At 43.2% G+C, this 19,690-nt stretch overlaps 2 protein-coding genes across 3 annotated transcripts; both read right to left on the minus strand.

Annotated features, from left to right (window-relative positions):
- Positions 1–644: 644 nt before the first annotated feature.
- Positions 645–6,834, minus strand: LOC136712794 (astacin-like metalloendopeptidase). The gene is made up of 12 exons (XM_066689572.1): positions 6,684–6,834; positions 6,462–6,498; positions 5,964–6,014; positions 5,684–5,839; positions 5,392–5,509; positions 4,170–4,348; positions 3,796–3,877; positions 3,351–3,478; positions 2,872–3,033; positions 2,105–2,214; positions 1,514–1,728; positions 645–1,171 (listed from the first exon to the last, which is right to left on the minus strand). Exons 1-12 carry the CDS (start codon positions 6,738–6,740, stop codon positions 1,162–1,164), a joined length of 1,305 nt encoding a protein of 434 aa, XP_066545669.1. The 5' UTR covers positions 6,741–6,834; the 3' UTR covers positions 645–1,161.
- A 1,516-nt stretch (positions 6,835–8,350) lies between these two features.
- get4 (guided entry of tail-anchored proteins factor 4) lies at positions 8,351–16,467 on the minus strand. Of its 2 annotated transcripts, none has more exons than XM_066689116.1 (9): positions 16,211–16,467; positions 14,820–14,898; positions 13,734–13,815; positions 13,159–13,308; positions 12,890–13,028; positions 12,484–12,624; positions 12,072–12,147; positions 11,718–11,790; positions 8,351–11,505 (listed from the first exon to the last, which is right to left on the minus strand). In XM_066689116.1, exons 1-9 carry the CDS (start codon positions 16,351–16,353, stop codon positions 11,417–11,419), a joined length of 972 nt encoding a protein of 323 aa, XP_066545213.1. In that variant the 5' UTR covers positions 16,354–16,467; the 3' UTR covers positions 8,351–11,416. The 2 variants fall into 2 exon arrangements, with proteins under 2 accessions (XP_066545213.1, XP_066545215.1); XM_066689118.1 differs by having other exon boundaries at positions 13,159–13,311; positions 16,211–16,460.
- Positions 16,468–19,690: the final 3,223 nt, after the last annotated feature.

Genomic DNA, 19,690 nt, shown 5'->3' on the forward strand with positions numbered 1-19,690 from the left:
ATCTATGATTATTAAGGCAACTTGCATATATCACTTCAGATCCAGTGTTGTACTGGGTTATTTTTTTACAGTTAAGGTGTAAAATAAATTAACAACTTATTATACAGCTAGTTCCAAAAATACTTATCTTTCAAAAGTGAAAGGAAAACATTTTAAAAGCTCTTTTTTACTTTGAGGACCTACACCACCTCTTAAGACTTTCAATGTATTTTGAGTAGAAATATAAGATAGGCTTATGAAAACCACTCGGAATATGAGAATACGAGCAATCGTAGGCACACCTTGCATTATTATCATTTTTATTTCTTGAGTTATGGGTTGGCTTTGAATTCTCTCGAAACAGATTGCTTGCATTCTTCAGACTACAGCTGCCGAGAAACTCTTGGTTTGTGCTCTTCCATGTTAACACGTTATTAACTGGGTTTAAAGCCCGCCCTTACTCAACAGGTAACTATAACTCGGTCTACTGATGACCACGTTCGGTCTGTAAATGTGTATTGTTTTTGATGGATCGCCTGTGGAATCAATAGTCAGCTCCGATACGCTGTACGTAGTTCTGTTACTAATTGTACACTCCTATAACATCCTCAGTTGTGTAAGAATATGATGCATTTCAAGTACAACAATAATACATGGTCTCTGAATTGTACATTGTTAATAATAAACTTTTATTTCAAAACAATAAATCCCCAGGGTGTGCTCAGTGTGTGGCATGTAGGGTCATGTGACTCTTGTGGCTAAATTACATTCAGTGTTTGCAGATGTCAACAAAGGAGGGTAAACGTTCCAGTTATGTTGGACATAAACTTGTGAAGTCCAAATTACGTTTCCTGAGATTTATCAAATATGGTTTAACAAAAGCACAAAATTATAATTGTCACTTATAAAACGGATTCAACAAACTTACATTATGTAGTTAGACTATATACACAGAGAACAGAAAGATTAAAAAGGACAGCAGCTCCAACAGTTTTACCATTTACAAATTAGCGCAAGGGTAAAACCAATCCATTAAAAAACAACATTACATTAATAATAATCCCCCCCACAGAGACAGACTAATTAAAATGCACAAAAACAGTCAATTACAGTCTTCCATTCAGCTGTAGGTAATATATTTACCTCTGTCCTCCCTGTAGAAAATCCATTGGATTCATTTCCTCACAGGGTCCTGAAACAAGGAGAACAGCAGACACAGTTACAAACATGAAAGCCTCCTGAGGACAACCGGAGTTCACATGTAGCTGTGCCTGATCATGAATCCGAACGCTCACACGCACACGCACACACACAATGTGGCCGTCCCTGTCCAAAACCAGCGGTTTAAAGGTATATAGCAGTTAAATCGGAATGGGCGCTTCTGTTTAATCTTGCATCCTATGTCAGTGAGATGTCAGTGGGTTGGAAAACCAGCTGTAGATGGTTAAGTCCTCGGTCAAGTTTGATGGTCAACAGGAATAAACACAAGACTTGATCGAAGCAGTAGACTGTAATGGGTTTCACGGCTACTTACATGTATGATATGAGGAACCCCTTATTGTTGACGGAATAGTCTGCCTTGAACTCAATCATGATACTCTTGCTGGGGGTTGTGATCGGAGAGGGAATTTGGAAGCCGCAGAGTTTGGGTCCTATGTGGGTTTTATGGATGAGATCGTAGATCGAAACGTAGTCGTACTTGCAGCCCACAGAATCCTCCAGGGCCATGGCTTTGAATGTCAGGTATAACTGCAAGTTCAAATTGGAGGAGACATCAGCCACGATACAACTTTAATTTAGTGCAGATATATATACACAAGGATTTTTTTTTAAACAAAATGTTACAGAACAAACTAGAACAGAAACAGCAGGAGAAAAATTAGTTTAATTTCAACCTGGTGGTTCATTCCCACCACAAGCAATATCAGCACAAAGTCATCAAATCATTTTGGTGATTTATCTCCAAGACTCAATATATTGTTTCTTTCAAGCTTTACTCCAGGTTCCCTGGCATGATAAGATTTCCAGGTATTTGTAAAGGCCTACATGTGTGTCAAAGCAGTACCCCAGGTGACTGATGTATTGCATTTTACGAAACGATAACTGAAAATACCGAGACGCATACCTTGTTTTTTGTTGTAATGGTCCATTGGCACATTTGGTTGTTGTTGTAGGCATTAGGGTAGTTGGGAGAGGAAATGCTGCCAGTTGCAGTTGTGAGGTTGTATCCACAAGCTGGAAAAGTTCAAAGGAAACACGTCATGTCAAATTACGTTGCACCCGGGGATGAGCATGATGAATGTTGGGCTCACAGTGGGCTGTTTGTCAACTTTCCGGTGTGTTTTCATGTTTTGTGAATTTGTTTTCAATAATTGTGAACTGTGTCTGTGTGACACTGTAACTGTGTCTGCTGTTAACGAGAACTGATGGGTTAAAAGTTAAAGAATACTTGATCACTTCTGTTCATGAATCCTGAGCTGCAAAACAAGAGCGTCTATGCAGAGGCGATTCTAGAGTCTGTAGGGGCCCTAGGCAAAATATTTCCTGACGGTGTTGTCCCCGGTGAGAGCGCGGGGGGGGGGGTGCGGACGGTGTTTTCTCCGGAGAGTGGGGGGTGTTTTCTTTTTGGGGGCCCCCTTCCTGCTCGGGGCCCCAGGCATTTGCCTGGGATGCCTACCCACTTGCGACATCCCTGCTTCTATGAATGAACTGTTTGAAAAGTGGTGGAATCTCACGAAAGATGACAAACAGAGATTCTCTTTCTTTGCAATTTTGAAAATGATCCACATAAAGTGAATTAGCTGGAAATCATTTTTTTGGCAAATAATCTTTTCGTTAAGATGAATAATAATAAAAACAATGATGATGACAATAATAATAATCATACAATACCTTTATTAGCAACACTGACAGAAGCATCTTGTGGTGCATCATCTGGAAGAAGGGGTTCGGCTGTGGTTGTAGTTGTGGTTGTGGTTGTAGTTGGGCTTGTGGTTGTGGTTGTTGTGCTTGTAGTTGTGGGTTTGGTTGTGGGGGCAAGGGAGACCTTTCCATCTGGTAAAAAGTAAGAATTACAAAAAATGAACACCCTTCACGTCTACATTTCAACAAAGACCCTGAAATGGCAACTGGCTTGTGATCTCAAGGTGCCAAATCACTTCCACAGCACTAGCACTACTGCGCATCCATGTGGCGTTTGTGCCAGGACTCACTGTGAACAGACTCTCCAGAGGGCACACCCCCCGCCGGCCCGCTGGGTTGGTTGGTTGCAGGGAGCTGTGTCCTGCAGGCCTGCCATGGCCACCAAGTGCAGTACAACGAGGGAAACCCAGACATGAAGAAAGAGTGGGGAAATGCGTTTTAAAGCTCACCGCACTTATAGAGTCTGTTCACTCTCAGGATGTCACTGGGAGTCATCTTTGTGCCCAGTCCCACCCTCGGCGGGATGTCGGTGATGGAGCGCAGAGTCATCAGCGCGGGAGACTTAGCGAAAGCATTCCTGAAACAAACCCACAGGACACGTATAGCAACGGTCATACGTTGTTTTGTCCGTTTTGTTTTCATGGGTTGGGGTGGCAGGGGTTATTATGTGTGTGTGTTTAAAAGAGGTAGGTAAATTGGTGCCTAGGTCTGGGTGTAATCCTGACTCTCAGCTTCAGACCACTCAGGTTCAGACCACTCTGGCTCTGGATCCAGACATACCCGCCATCCCCACCTGACAAACCTATCTGACAGCAGAGTCTCTGCTGCTCCTTCATTGATGGCACTCAGTGAGGTCACCTTTCAATGGGTTCCTATCGGAGCTGAAGATCTTACCAACTATAGTGAAGAATCGATTGGTAGTCATAAGGGACGTCCAGGTTGTTGGTGTTCATCTTCATAAACTGTCTTTGGTACTCTACAGGAATGGGACAGTGTCATTGTAAAAGCATACAGCTCTTTTATTTTTAAACATTTCTATAGCTTCTCAACCTGGCTCAACTTTCTGCTGCTTAGACAAGCAAGGTCTGCAGCTGAGAGGACCGACTGCGCAGCGATGCAAGAGTGCTTCCCTAATCTAGTCAACCTGAAGTCCCCATCTAACTAAAGTGTATTAGTATCCTTCAGAATGAGAAGTGCAATAAGAAATGTCATGCCTCTTTATTTGTCTTATTATTATTATTAATACTATGACAAGGACTGTGACGCACCTGGCTGGATGTTATCCCACAGGACCTCGATGTAGTTGTCTCTGTCACTGCGGCTGTGCTCATGGTAGAAGCCCAGCGCGTGCATGAGCTCGTGGCTGATGATGTGTTTCGCCACGCAGCCCGCCCTGGAGAGTGAGAGCTGCTGTTCTCCGCCCCCACGCCCATAGAGCGACCAGCAGCTGGCGGGTGAAAAGAGAGGACGGTTCCCAAACACGAAAAACAGCCAGTGTCCTCATGTGGTTGCTGTAACACACCCTGATGTGAGATATAGAAATCTCCTGATCCTTTCACGTGTATTTGTGTCTTTTAGTGCAAATTGTGGAAACCTGTTCTACACGACCCTTGTTGACACTCAGATGAATCAATGGTTGTCTATTGTAATGTAAAGATTACTGGGAAAGGTGGGTTTGGTTTTCAATTGCTATTTAAATACACCTGTTGTTGTAATTTAAATGTCTGCCAGATTAAGATATGGGGGTGTCAAAGCACGCTGTTTGTCAGAAATAAAATGAAACTTTGTTTTGATTGAAACATAATAAACTTCTACAATGAGAGTGTGGCTACAGAAACCCTTTATATATATATATATCATTCACTATCAATAATCACTTCATCCAGTAAAGGGTCACAGTGAGCTGAAGCCTAACCCAGCAGGCACAGCAGGTTGAGGACACCCTGAATGGGATGCCAGTCCGTCAAAGGGTAACGCACACACGCACACATGCACACACGCACGCACACACACACGCACACACGCACAGAAACCACACAGGACATGAGAACCCCACAGAGACAGACACCCAATCAATGAATTCTTAAATCAATCAGTGCCGACCAATGCACCACCGTGCTTCCCTGTATAATATATATAATTTTTAAATTGTGTATTTTTTCAGAAGGATACAAATGCTTGAGCTGTATTTGGACTCTGTTCTATGAGACGGACAAGTTTGTTAATTAAATCCTCAGAAGCCTAAATGTTGGTCCCCAGGGGCCTGTTGCATGATTACAAGTCATACTAAGGATAGACACTCAGTTAAAACCATCTTTCCTTAGACTGGTCAATTTGTCAATAACGCAACGCATTCTGGGAATTTAACTTTGACTAACTTGTATTAGACTAGTCTAACTGTCTAATTAAAACTAATGGTTTACTCAGTGAGGTGAGCTGACCAGAGCTCCCCCAGGAGAGACCGCTTCCTCGGGTCAACATCAGACTCACCCGCCCAACGGCACGATGCTGATGAAGTCCACCTCGTCGCTGCGGGGCTGGAATACAATGCAGCTGAAGGTGGAGAAGGACGCCAGCGTGTCGAGGATCAACCGCTGCTCAGAGGCAGCTGTGAGGAACAACAAAGCACGGCCGGTCACGTCTCACAGAGCTGCAGCTTCAGAGAACACAGCTGAGATGCGTCAGGACTCCGCTGTGGTGATGCATCCACTTCGACCAGCATTTTACACATGAATCACATTCATTATGACAGTCACTTCAATATTTAAACACCAGTACTCACCGTAGCTCGGGTCTATTACATATGGTACATAGACAAAACCATCAGATGATTTGTCCCAAAAACAGTCCTTGAGTCCAGGGCAGACCATGGCAGTCCGGCTGTTGGGGATGGCAATGTCTGTGAAGCTGATGGTTCGACTTGCTGTGAAGGGTTTTGCTAAAACCAAACAACAAATGCACTTGTTATCCCGATTCTGTTTAATGCTAGCACTGCATTTCTTTTTCTTAATTCAGAAGAGCACCATTCACACTAAGATGTATAAGTGAAAAGGGTAACTTACTTTCTCTCTGGTTGATTGCAATGATAGCATCCATGGCAGGCACTACTTTACCTTGGGGGGCAAAAGAACAGGTCAGGTCCTGCATACATACACATGACATACTTAAACAACCATCACATACCGCTAAGGGACTTTTAATGCGAATTTAAAGTTATTATATTATTAGTGGAGGTAGTTTCACATACTTTGTAAGTCACCCTGGACAAGCGCATCTCCTAATAAATAAATAATAATAATAATTATAACTGAAAATTTCACATTAACGTTATGTTGTGTATTTAATACTGTTGTGTGTGTGTGTGTGTATATATATATATACACACACACACACACACACACACACACAATTGCATATACATGCGATTTTTGTTCTCAAAACTTTGGCGCTTGTAGTGACGTCACAACGGTGTCCAGGCAGAGCTTCTCACAAGCAGGATGCTGTACAAGGTTGTTCACAATCTTTCTGGTTGTGTTTGTTGTTTTAGGTTAGCAACTCACCATTGACTTGTTTTTTTATTGTGCTGGTTTTGTTAACCTGCAAAGACATGAAGAAAATATACAAATCAGACAAATAATCCCATTTTCAGACTGTGCGGACAGGTGTCTAGCTCTGGGCCTTTTAGTGACGCATTGTGGCGCAGAAGACCGGGACCCGCCGGGACCCGAAAACCCCCAAAAGTGTGACATTAGTATTACAATGAATTTGCAGAGCCCACTGACCGGGGCCGAGGCGCTGCAGGCCGCCAGGGCGCACAGCAGGAAGAGTCGCAGCTCCATGTCCGGCGGCGCAGGACAGCTGAGGCCGGGTGTGTGGTGTGTCCAGCGGGCTCGGCACCTGGTCTTTTATCCCTGCGCTGCTGGGTGTGAGCAGAGCCGCGCAGTGGACACTGCCAATGGATTTCAATCTGGAGGCTCAGCAGCGCTTTGGCAGGTGAGAAAATGCACGTAGCAGAAACCCCCCGGGCACAAAAGTGATTTTTTTTTTTTTTGCCTCAATTGATTTTTTTACAATTGAAACTTTCTACACAAATTTAACTAAACTATACCCCCATATATGATCTATCCAAGTAATTGCCTAGCCACTTACCCATAAGAGGCGTCTTGACTAACCCTTTCTGCCCCGGCTCTGTGCGTACGTTGTGGTAAGGTGTTTTGCACCTCTGATCCAACACAATGTGTTTTTTTTTTTTTTTTAGGTTTTTCAATTAAATTCTTCGAAGTTTTGTAGTGTTTGTCATACCTACTTAATCATTACTACTGACCAATTGGACAACAGTGCAAAAGGTCAAGGGTGTCAGGCAAGAAAAGCCAGAAAAAAATATTTTTTGCTAAGATAAAGTAACAAGCCATTTACTGTGAGGGAACACACATATAAAACCTCCTGCCTCCAGCACCGAGTTCTTCACATTCTTCCAAGGTCAAGCATGTCAGGCCAGAAAAGCAGGTCCCTCTGTGGAAATTATCTTCAACTACATGTCTAGCAGGGCCAGAGAGAGCCTTGTAGGTTGACCGAATACTGGTCACTCTGTATGTGACCCTCCTTCACCACTTATGAAACATAACTTGGGTGAAATGTTGTGTAGCTACACATTGCATTCAGATTCATTCTTTGACTTAAATACAGCTAAATGTTGACTGTTATTGGGTTTCTGAAGATTCACATGAACTGGCTGGTTTGGTCTGGACCTCCATGAATGCTTGTGTGAAAAAGTAGTTTTTGTGCCAATTCCTACTTTTAAATTCAAAGTTACAAAATAGGGCACTTTTAACATTATCTTATATGTTTGTGGATGTTTTCTGTATAACTAAAGAGACCCCCCCCACAAAAAAACATTGCCACTCAACATTGCCTCTAAATCAAACGCCGCCGCAGTCCACACTGGGACTTAAGCCGGTCGAGCATTTACACTGCCAGGATCAAATGCTACCGATACATTTGATCCGGATCTGTACCATCTCCCTGCCATTTCTGATCCTGATCAACTGTTACCGATGCGTTTGATCCAGATCAGAAATGGCAGTGACTATTATTGGACTCTGTTTGACTGCATTTAAATGTTTTCCTTTCTCATGACATTGCACAACATCCCAGAACCCACATTTTACAAGCTTCCCACAGATCTGTCCCCTGACGTCTGTGCTGATGGAAATTCAAGGCTGTGAGGGAGCACCGAGTTCTTCACATTCTTCCTAGTGCTTAATTAAATGTCATTATGACCCACTCTGCACGAGACATCCCCATGTGCACAGCCCTATCCACAGTCAATCCTCACCGTAGTTCAGGTTGACCCTTGGCAGAGCCAGGGGTGTCAGCTGCTTTTGACTGCCCCAGGCAATGAACTGGGCCGAACCTGAGCCATTCAAGAAAAGAAACTAACGAGATAAACTGGGCTTTTAAAATGTGTTTTATGTACAGTCATAGTTTTTCAGTTCAGTTTACAAAAGAGCTCAGTCCCACACTTGGGTAGCTTGGTTCAGACAGGTTATGGCTCTCAAATCCCCCTTGCCTCCAGTCAGGAGCCAAACATAACTGGACAGCATGTAAAAGAACAAATCATACAATTGCATTTTTAATGATTGCTTAAAAACAATCTCTACAAATTCCTCTTATGGAGCAGAGAGACACTTTTGACAAGTCTAAATGCCAACCTGTAGCTTATAGTGGTCCCGATAGAGAAATGTATCTAAAACATTTACTGGATGTGTTATCAGGAGAGATATCAATATTTTGTAACTTGGAAAAATGAAAAAACAATGTACTGCAGGAGGCTGGAAACAGAGTCAGTCGTGTCAGACCATCGCTGGTCAGCTTGGCATTTATAGACATTGGCATTACTGTGGAGACATCACTGTGCTAAAACACAAGATCTCTGCATCTTATTTTCATTAATTCATAGGCTGATTTGCTTGGGAAGTGTCCACAGATGAGTGTGTTACGAACACAGTGCGTGACATGAGAGGAGATGCACTGTTTCACTCACCTTGAAAATGTGTAGTAAAGGATTTAGAAGCTCATATTTTCACTTTCGCCAGAAGAGCCTTTTTTTATATATATAATGTAAAACACAAAATGAATGTGTGTGCTATTTTTCTACAGAAACTAAAAGTGCATGTGGTAAATAATAACATTTCAGGGGATGCACACAACTGCACGAATTTTTTTGTGCTCCAGGTAAATGTATGTGTAGCAGTTATGAGGCTAAAGTCAGAAATCAAAGTGGCCTCTATACTGGAGCCATGACACGCCACGGGCTTCATGCATCTAAAATAACAGATTGAGATTTACAACATGCAAGGTGCACACCAGCTCCAGGGCAGTGGGGGCAGTCTGTCATGGTGGTCATCTGTTTGACTCCTGATCTCTCCATAGAAGAGCACAGCAGCTTTGAAATTTACATCTTGAAAATCTTGAATCTCTCTACAGTACCTTGGCCGTGCCGCTTGGGCGGTGGACCAGTACTCTGTGAAGAAGCCCGTTTCTCATGCATGTGGTCTTCCCGTCTTCTGGGCTGATATCGAGTCGGGGCAGAGAGCCGAGGTGATCCAGTCGGCAATTCCAAATTGGGTGATATCGAAACTAAGTAAGTTAATAACTTAAAACAATAAACAACCATCCGTGAATTAATTTAGATTTCAGCCCACTAATATGGCCCGGACATCCTATTTTTAAGAAGTCAGTGTCAGATCATTGTTGAAAACTGTTAAAACCCCTTAGACAGAAAAGTAGGCCTGGCACAAATGTGAACTCCGATTCTGAAATTATACCATTTCCCATCCCCTACACACATTATTAGTTGGTGTCACAGAGGATAATACAATAATTTCCACCAACTTAAAGTAGAAATAAAAAGAGGGTCTACTTTACAGAATATAGTCATGCAATTGTTTATGTTTTTATTTTATAATTTCCTGTTTCATTACCAAATTAAATTATCCAGAAGAATATCAGAAGAGCCATGCGATTTCCAAACGAGCAGGGGATAAAATCGTTTCTCTGGATTCTTCAGTTATCCTCAAAAACATTTCAGTAGTCCCTCAACACAACTAAACACCCATTCCATAATTAAGCCATCACTGTCAAGTTATGCTTTCCAGTCTGTTTCTTTCCTTAGGCAGACAAGACATTGGAATTTATTCTGCACTGAAAAAAATGCTTGAGCTGCGGTGCGTTTGCCAGAAGGCAGGATTCAGGTTCGCTCAGTGGCATCTTTACAGGGCATTAGCACTGGATTAGAAAACCGGAGCTGCGCAGTTCATAATGGGGGTCTTCCTTAAAAAAACAGCTACAGGCACGTGGTCCTCACACCTGCACAACAAATGAACTCGAGTAGATCACGTCTCGTTCTGTGTTGTAGGGGACATGCATTGTGATGTTATTAACCAGCGCCCTGAGGACAAACTACTACAGGCCTCCACTCACATGCTCAGACCCTGCAGGGGTGTGGAAACTCTTAAGAGTGACATGGGGCATTTAAATCAGACTTCAGGTTGTTTAGGCAGGTAAGGAAACGCGCTGCCTCCCACCGGCCCTGAACGTGGGACGCAGCTGGGCGATCCAGAGAGCTTTTAATCACGAATTGTCATGACATTCATGCTCAACAGTTGTTGGCACACTGAACCGCAGCCGCTGAAGCAAACCAACCACAGAGTCCACCGCCTCACGTGTGGCCAGCGGACCACACTCACTTGTTCAGGATGTTATAAAAACAAAATGCAGGTAGAAACAGTGTTGGCTGTTCTACTCTTAAAGCACTACAGATTTATAAATAACGCAGCGGTTTCCCACTGAAGTGGGCGTCTCCCATGGGGGTGAACCTGCCTCGATGTTGCGTGTGAATTGCCTGCTGTGTGCGTCGGGAGTCCAGCATGTCTGAATTCAGTGGCATCCGATGTTGTGTCTGTCAGCTCTGACACTCATTTCCTTTAGTTTATTCATCGGAATTCAGTTTTTCACTGCAGCTCAGTCTTAAGCCATAGCTAAGAAGTGCTGGGATGTCATATTTTAATACATATTTATTATTATTAATAATAATAATAATAATAATAACAACATTATTTTTATTTTCATTATTAAATATGCACCTAAATAAGAAAAAAAAAAGTGCGTCTCTCCTAGCTGAGAAAAACACATACAGCTTGTTAACGGACACCCACCATCAACACCTCCCCAAAGTTGAATTGTATGTTTTTCTCTTTCTTGCTCCATTCCACTTCCCCGTGTCTGGCGGTGATAAATAAGGCCCACCCACTGGCTGCCAATCATTCTCCAGAGCCAACAAACAACAAAACAAAATGTGGGGGAAAAACCAAACCAAACCAAAAGAAATAAAAATAAGAAAACGCCAGTCCTTCCTCCCGGTTGCTGTGGCGAGTCAAGAGCAATGGCCTCATGTTTATTACTAATATAACCTGTCTGACCCATGCAGCCTGAGCCCTGCCGGCACAGCCCTAGTTTAGTCCAGCTCAATGGGGCTGCTGTCCTCTGTGGCTTCCTCCCCGTCCTCCTCCTCCCCGGCGCCCATCAGGCTGTTGAGCAGGTTCCCTGTCAGGGCAGAGAGACACAGTCAGTATCGGGCGGCCAGCCTTCCGCCGTGTCTGTCCCTCTGTCTGATTGGCCGAGTGTGAACGTGAATAAACACAGAGCTGACTTCCAGGAAGTGAAGGAGCTGTGTTTATGACCTCACCCTGACACTAACCCCACTGCTGACAAATGGAGACACGTTTTAGAGGCAAAAAACAAAAACAAACTCTTACCTAACAATCCACCGTATGACGAAGACTGTTTTGGTGGAACGCCAAAGAAAAGCTGTCCTATTCGGTCCAGATACTGAAAAGGGAGGGTAGAATGTGAGGAATCCGATTATGTAAAGTGGACTAAAGCAAAAACAATACATGAAGGACAGTATCAGACAGACCTGCTGGAAATACTCACACTGGCTAAATACATTAACTCACAACCTAAACACAAAAATGATCTACACACCTTCACATGCCCTCCCACACCCACCACCCCCACTTCTGAACTCTGATTCACATCTTTAACACGGATAGAGAGGACAGGAAGAACAGATGCTTCCAGAAGCAGTCGCCCAGGTATTCAGTTCGTACCTCGTTGTACATGGGATCCCGTTTGAGAGACGGCTGATACTGTTCACATAACACTGTAAAGACTGTTAATTTACCCCTGAAAGAGAAGCACAGAATAAGACACACATGTATTTCTTCATAAATTAAAAAAAACTAAACTAAACATAAATAGTTCAAAACCTCATTAAGTCTAATATGCTTTTCCCCATATTGCATTTATCCCAAAGAAAAATCAGTAGCCTATTCAATTCATACTGAAATTGAATGATACATACAAACACACATTTATGCATCATAGAATAGCACTTGGGAAGGAAAAAAAGCTTTTGCCCTTAATTCTAGGGGTGATCTTTAACAAACTGGCCTCTGAAACGGGACTAAAAGTAATTTTCCACGCAATAATGGCATCGGCAGGGGAAGATGGGAAACGTACCCATCCACAGCGAGTAGAAGGAACCAAATGAAGTTTAATAATGGCTGTACAAAGGGAGGCCCCTGTTCTATCGAGGGGTGTTTCTGTGTGTACGTCGTGAAGACCACGGAGGCGCTGGTTTTGTTCTTCAAACACAGAAACCTGGGAGGAAAAGGTGAAAAAATAAACTGCCAGCACTTGATATAATGGCAGTTCCAAATCTACACTGCAAACCATATCAATTTCAATCAAGCTGTAGTGCACCTCTACAGCATATACATCAGTGTCAACTTAAAATTCTTATTTTAACTGTGTTTCGCTAACCAGAAACTATTTTAAATGACTAAGCGCTGTTGTTTGTTCACCCACAGCGGACAACATCAAACCCCATAATACTGACTGTGGTGGAAATGCACAAGACACTCACTGTAGGACCGCCTGAGCCACAAACATGTCGACCTCGCTGCGGTACCCCCGGGAGGCCGAGTACTCCACCAGCATCTTGGCACAGCCCTCCCCGTCAGAGGAGTGCAGGAAGTGGTAGCGAGACTCACTGTAGTTTTGCTCTGGGCGGCCAAATCGACAACAACACACAACACACAGAAAGACAGAGTGGTTATTCCTTTGGGCTGACATTGTCCTCGTGTTATAGTTTGTTTGTTAGTTTGTGTGTGTGTGTTCTGGCCCGGGCCGTACCTTTCCATAGTGTGACTGCGAGGAGCTGGTGCAGCTTGGGATGGCCCAGTTTGCCCGATCCACCACTGGACCACTTAAGTGCTCTGGAGACGAAGGCTACTCTCTCTGGGGAGTTGGGATCCATCTGGCTAAACAGCTTTGCCAAGTGTTCTGCTAGACAACAAAATTGATCAAATGAACAAATACACTGGCAGGAAAAAATATTATGTGACCTAAACGTGACTGAACTGCAATACTGTTTCAAATCAGCCATTTTCATTTAATTTTGGGTTATTATTTCATTTCTCACTTGATTTCTAAACTGCTAGACAGATGGATACATATAGAAGCCAGATATATGCGGAAAACAGGAGACGCTTCTTAACACAGAGAGTCGTCACAATCTGGAACAAACTCCCCAGCGATGTGGTAGATGCTGAAAATTTGGGAACATTTAAAAATAGACTGAATAGGATCCTTGGAACACTTAGTTATTAATGGACACCAAACGAGCACGATGGGTCGAATGGCCTCCTCTCGATTGTAAACTTTCTTATGTTCTTATAGCTAAGCAAAGCAAAAACAAGTCGACTCACCTAAAATTTCATCTACTACTTTGGTGTCTGACTTCTCCAGGGACTCCAGCACCAGCATGGACAGATCTGCAGCGCTGTTTTGCTGTGAAAGGAGATTGTACATGTAGTTCCTATTTGATGAATGCATGCAAATTGTACCTCCATTGTATGGCAATAGTGTAACTGAACTCCTAACAGCTTTATTGCTAATATGGAAGGGAAAGTCAGGGTGTGAAACCAATTCAATTATTTAAGTCACTCTCAGCTGGGAGTTTGTGTGCAGCTGTTTTCAATGAACTTGAAAGGGTTTTTATTAGGATTCAATTAAAGTCTTCAGTCTCACAGCAATCATTCAGTACATTAAAGAAAAGAAGCTGTGATCTGAAGGGCTCTGCTGTTTCTGAAATGTTTAGGCACAAAGCAGCAAAACTGTAAAGCTGACACAATGTTTGGCATCTACCAAGATGATCCCACTTCAGAGTAGGTTTACTTACTTGTGATTTTTGCCTCCTTGAAACGACAGGCGTCGCTTCTCACAAGCAAAACTCAACAGCTGCACTCACAAGTCCACAACATGAAAACCCCACAAAATGTAACCAACCTTGAGTCATTCAGAAGACACTTTAACACAAGGCAGTAAAAACCAGATCCACGACTCTTTGCAAAGCATTTTTCTTTTGTGGCCTCATTGTGTGAGGCTGGGTGAGTTCTTGTCCTTGTGAATGATTTCTTATACATAGTCAGCCAGCAACAAGGTGGACTTTGTCAGTGAAGCCCTGGGGCAGGGGCAGTGAAGCCCTGGGACACTTGTCAATCTTAGTTATCAATCAGACAGGTTGGAAATTGAGTGACAAGATGAAGATAAGGGTTTTAAAAAGCAGAACCAGGGCCTCTGGGTGTTTTGATAACTATAGACAACCCCCCTCCAATGCCCACTAATCACTGGGTGCACCTGTGATCCCACCACAACACAGGAGAGATGATCTGACACAGATACCACTTCCAAACTGAATACACATATTTGGTACGTGTGTCCCCACCCCCATACACAAAGCCAGATCACATGAGAATGAAAGAGAAGTGGACATGGGTCTGAACCGCACATACCTGGTTATAACTGAAGAACAGCAGAGCTCCCGAATACATTAGCTCTCTTGCTTCTGCGTGTTTGCCTTGAGACATATACCTACAGGGGAAGAAAAGCAGATTTACACATCATTTACATATTTAATAACCTGCGCTGTGTGTGACAGAACTGTGGAAACTGAGACACAGGTGTACAGCACTAAACAAGTCAACACAAAAAAAGAGTGCCGCCTGTCCAATAAGGTATATAAGAACGCACACTACGAAGGCCAGTGCTTTGTCATTGAAGCAACAATGCTTCTGTAAAATGAAGAGACTGTATCTTACTGGAAATCTGGAGGGGCGATTCATTTATTTTGGTTGGTCAAACATGATTCTGGACGCAGACAGACATTGGTGGAGGTGGAGGTGGAGATGGCAGTGGCTGGGAAGTGCTTTGGGTGTTTAAGATAGACAAAGCCTCTTATTAAGTGTAATGATTTTTTACAGACGCTTTGGATCATAACTCAAGCATTTTGGTTAAAAAAAAAAAAGTTCACAATACCAGCTACACCAGAGGTGTGCAGTACAGTCAATATTTGACAAGTGGTTCATATACGGTCACTAGGACCTTCATGCACCTTGGCGTCCTATTTAAACGGATACGTGTACATAGGATAGATGTGTCTCAAAGTGTGGGCTAGGATCCAGATATTGTTTCACACGGGTCATACCTGGTTGTGTGTATAGTCGACTACATAGTTACTGGATGTAAACTGTAAAAGAAAATCAGCTGAACCCGTTTTCTACCGTACGATTGTATAATAAAATGTTGTGTTGCGACACGTGTAATACGTAACATGTTATGACATTGCGATCTTCTACGTCATATTGAATCCTAGCGTCAACAACATCCCGTTCGCTTTGGGGGTTTCGCTCGGCTCTGGTTTCTCCCTTTTTTTAATTATTCCCCGGTCTGGACGTTGTGCCCGAGCCAGACTGATCTGAAACCCATCACTCACTCAGCTTTGAGACAGTGTGTGTTTTATTGCACAAAATGAGTCAAACCGGCATTCAAAATACGAGTTTCAAGAGCTCCAACTGCAGTGACATTACAGTGATAATTCAATTGATATTTTTCACAATTCTGGTGTAGACAGAAGGCCACGCCGTGATTAATATCAAAAGCCCGACTTTAAAACGTAAAAAGCTCATTCTAAAGAGCCCAGCAAAAAGACATTTTTTTTAGTGACCGACAGGCCGCTCGTCGAATCACAAGGCAGCACTGACGCGGGAGGCGGACCCACACCGCCAGCCGTCCAATCACCGCCGGCGCAGGAGGGGCCTAACTGGGTTTGCTGGGTTGAAAGACGGAATGATCTGGAAGACAGGCCTCGGACGCGAGTGCGGTACTGGGGCCGATTCTCACTCACCTAAAGAACAGGGTCCGGTACATCTGGTGCGCCTCGTAGTAATCCCCCTTCTCCACGCTGGCGCGCAGCTTGCCCTCCACCCGCTGCACCCCGCCGCGGTTCCTCGCACTGGAGCATTTCAGCACCTCCTGCTCCGACATCATTGTTGTTCCCAGCCGCTCAGCCTGATCTCCGCCGGAAAAAAAGAAAACGCCAAAACGGAACTGGCACCTCCGCGCTTCCGTAGCCAGGGTCTCACTCGCAGAGGGCCGGGGAGGCGCAGCGGCAGCCGCAGCCCCTCATGAGCGCTTATCACTGGACACTCCGGACAGACACGTGTCCTCCCACTGCACTGAGGGCTGTATTACGATACTGCTCCTCAATAACGACAATAACTACAAAATAAAAGCCAATGCTGTCTAAGTCACCTCTAGATCTCCAGACTGCAACCTTGAAGAAACAAATTGAGTTTATTATTATTTGAATATGGGAATTAAACAGCTGCTGATTTAAAGTGCACCTGTTCCAATGCAATTATTATTATTATTATTATTATTATTATTATTATTATGTATTTCTTAGCATACGCCCCTATCCAGGGCGATTTACACGACACAAGTGCAATACAGTATAAAATTACAGATCACAACATAGTAGAATTACAAGTTCAACTGGTAAAGGTGACTCAAATTCCCCCAAAAGACAGTGATTTTGATTTATCTGAGACTACCACAGCTACAGTGTAACACAAAAACATGTATTTGTAGATTAATTTAAAATGTTCTCTCTATATTGAATAGAACATAATTATTTAATCTGTTACATGTGTTTTTCCCTTCCCAAGTTAAAGAAAAGTGAGGTAAGAATTACAGTGTATTATTGTAGAGAACAGCAGCTCTGACAATGTCCAGCCGGCCTGTCCAGCTTGTCCCGGATGTACGGGCTGTCTGTGCAGGACATTGGTCCTCTCTGTAGGACATTGGACATATATTGTTATTATTATTATTATTATTATTATTATTATTATCATCTCAAAATTCCGGTCCTGTCACAGATATTAAGTTAGACACGAAACTTTGTAAAGTTATTCTAAATCATGAAAAGGCAGTAGCTTGACCTACTTTTTTTTTCATCCAAAATGATTGTTTTATGTGAGATTGAAAATGTGAGCTAATGCCATTGGGAAAGCAGAAGGTGACGGACAAACAGGCACAGAGGCCCTTCACCCGCAACACAGGCGCCGTAGTGCAGGCGAGCGAGTTCATATATGTAATGCTGTAACAGTGGTGTGAGAAACATGGCAGATCAGAGAAACTGGGAAAGTAAAGAGATACAGAGACATGAGAGGGATGGAGTCATGCAGCCATAAAGGCTCTGGGTTTCTGCGCTTTAAACCCAGCCCTGCGAGAACAAGTGATCAACAGAGATGATGCAGCAGGCAGATCAGCAGATTAGTGTCTGTGCCGGCTGGGGGCTTCCGGACCCCCATAAGGGAGAACAAATTGAACATGCTATTTCACTGAATACAATTAGATTTTTTGTTGAAATGCCCTGAGACGAGGTGACTTTGTCCTCTTCCCCCAGTGTTCTTTAGTGTTCCTCAGGGTTCCCAGTGTTTCTGTGTTATTATTAGTATTATTATTTATTTATTGGCAGAAGCCCTTATCCAGGGTGACTTACAAAATATAAGTGCAATACAAAGTGCACAAATAGTGTCCCTCAGGATTTCTCAGTGTCCCTCAGGGTTCCTCAGTGTACCTCAGGATTTCTCAGTGTCCCTCAGGGTTCCTCAGTGTCCCTCTGGATTTCTCAGTGTCCCTCAGGGTTCCTCAGTGTCCCTCTGGATTTCTCAGTGTCCCTCAGGATTTCTCAGTGTCCCTCAGGATTCCTCAGTGTCCCTCAGGATTTCTCAGTGTCCCTCAGGGTTCCTCAGTGTCCCTCAGGATTTCTCAGTGTCCCAAATTAGATTGTTCTTCCTCAGTGAAGTTCTAAACACGCACACGTGTGCGACCTCGCAGTTTTGTCAGCAGTTCACAGCAGCCCTCGTCACGTTTTCACCTGCTGAGTAAGTGTAAACAAAACTCTTCTCTGGTTCAGGATTGTTGCACTTGAGTTACTATAACTATTACTATTACTATTCACCTTTGTGCTGAACAGCAGCGGTTTGTAACGCAGCTGCTGGATGATGTTGTCTCTGAGAAAGTGTGTACAGCAGGGCCTGAGGTGCATGTTTTCATGCAAAACAGAGGCTGTTTTGTTTAATTATGTTTAACAGAGTTTAATTGTTGGTGGGTTGTTTTCTTTACTACCTCATTCTATATATTTAGGATAATTACACCACATGTTTATATTTAAGTACACTATTTGATAAAGACATTTTTAATTAAAAAAAAACAGGTACACAGTTTAAAAGTTATTCATGTTCATACAGAATGTGTGCATTAAGGTTAATTACAGAGCCTGACTGTTAATATTTGTGAAATAACAGGGGAAAACACCTCATATCAATAAGGATATAAAAAGGTAAATTTTATCCATAAGTTTATGGAACGGTTTATTTGGTAATCTAATATACATTTCTTAATATCAGATTCGTTACACATGAACTCATAGTGTTATCCCTACAGTGAAGGTTATACATGCACCACAGAAGCGTGACATTACAGTGTACTTTAGTCAGTGTCTGTAGGCAACAATGTATGGAAAACGAGTGTGTGCCAACAGCCAATCAGCTTCCAGATCTGGAACGGTGAAATTCCCAACTGTAAATGCAATTTAATTACATATAAATCAATCCGCGCATTAACCGGTTTGGCAAAAGATAGACCCACCCCTGTATAAGAGCAACGACTGTGCTGGACGAGGGGAATCATGTCCGGACAGGACACCGCAGTAAAATCAATTCTCAGCGACTGGACAGCACCCCCACCGGACCGACGCCACTGGACCCGTTTCAACTTCAGCAGGACCTAACAGTCCGTTTGCCTCCAAACCATCCAATCAAACTGGAGCTCTGTTTCAGCTCCAGCCAATCCGCTCCCTGCAGCTGGAATGAAGCCCCGCCTCTAGGACTGTCCACACTGTAATGTTACCAGATCAAATCAGAAACAATAACACAATAAACAAGGATACATTTTAGCCAGAAAATAATGATCTGTACGAGCATGTCATTTATTTCATTCGAATTACGTTGGGAATTATTTATTCTCAGCGGAAGGTTACTGGACAAATATAAAAATAGTTTTTTAACTCGATAAAATTTCTAATGGCAATAGAGCCTCTCGCTGCGGACTCTATTGCTTAATTCATTATAGTGCGTAGAGGGTCTTAAGGGACAGGGAAGGGTCTTTCATGACACGTTATAATACACCCCACGTACCACGTGATGCATTACATGTTCTGGCCACATGACAATGCCTGCTGGCGTCACGTTTTTAATCCCGCATCATATCGTTTGGTCACCTAGGACACTTTTACCACGATTGTACGTTTTCTCACCAT

The sequence above is a fragment of the Amia ocellicauda genome, chromosome 17, assembly GCF_036373705.1.
Source record: "Amia ocellicauda isolate fAmiCal2 chromosome 17, fAmiCal2.hap1, whole genome shotgun sequence".
Classification (NCBI taxonomy): Eukaryota; Metazoa; Chordata; class Actinopteri; order Amiiformes; family Amiidae; genus Amia; species Amia ocellicauda.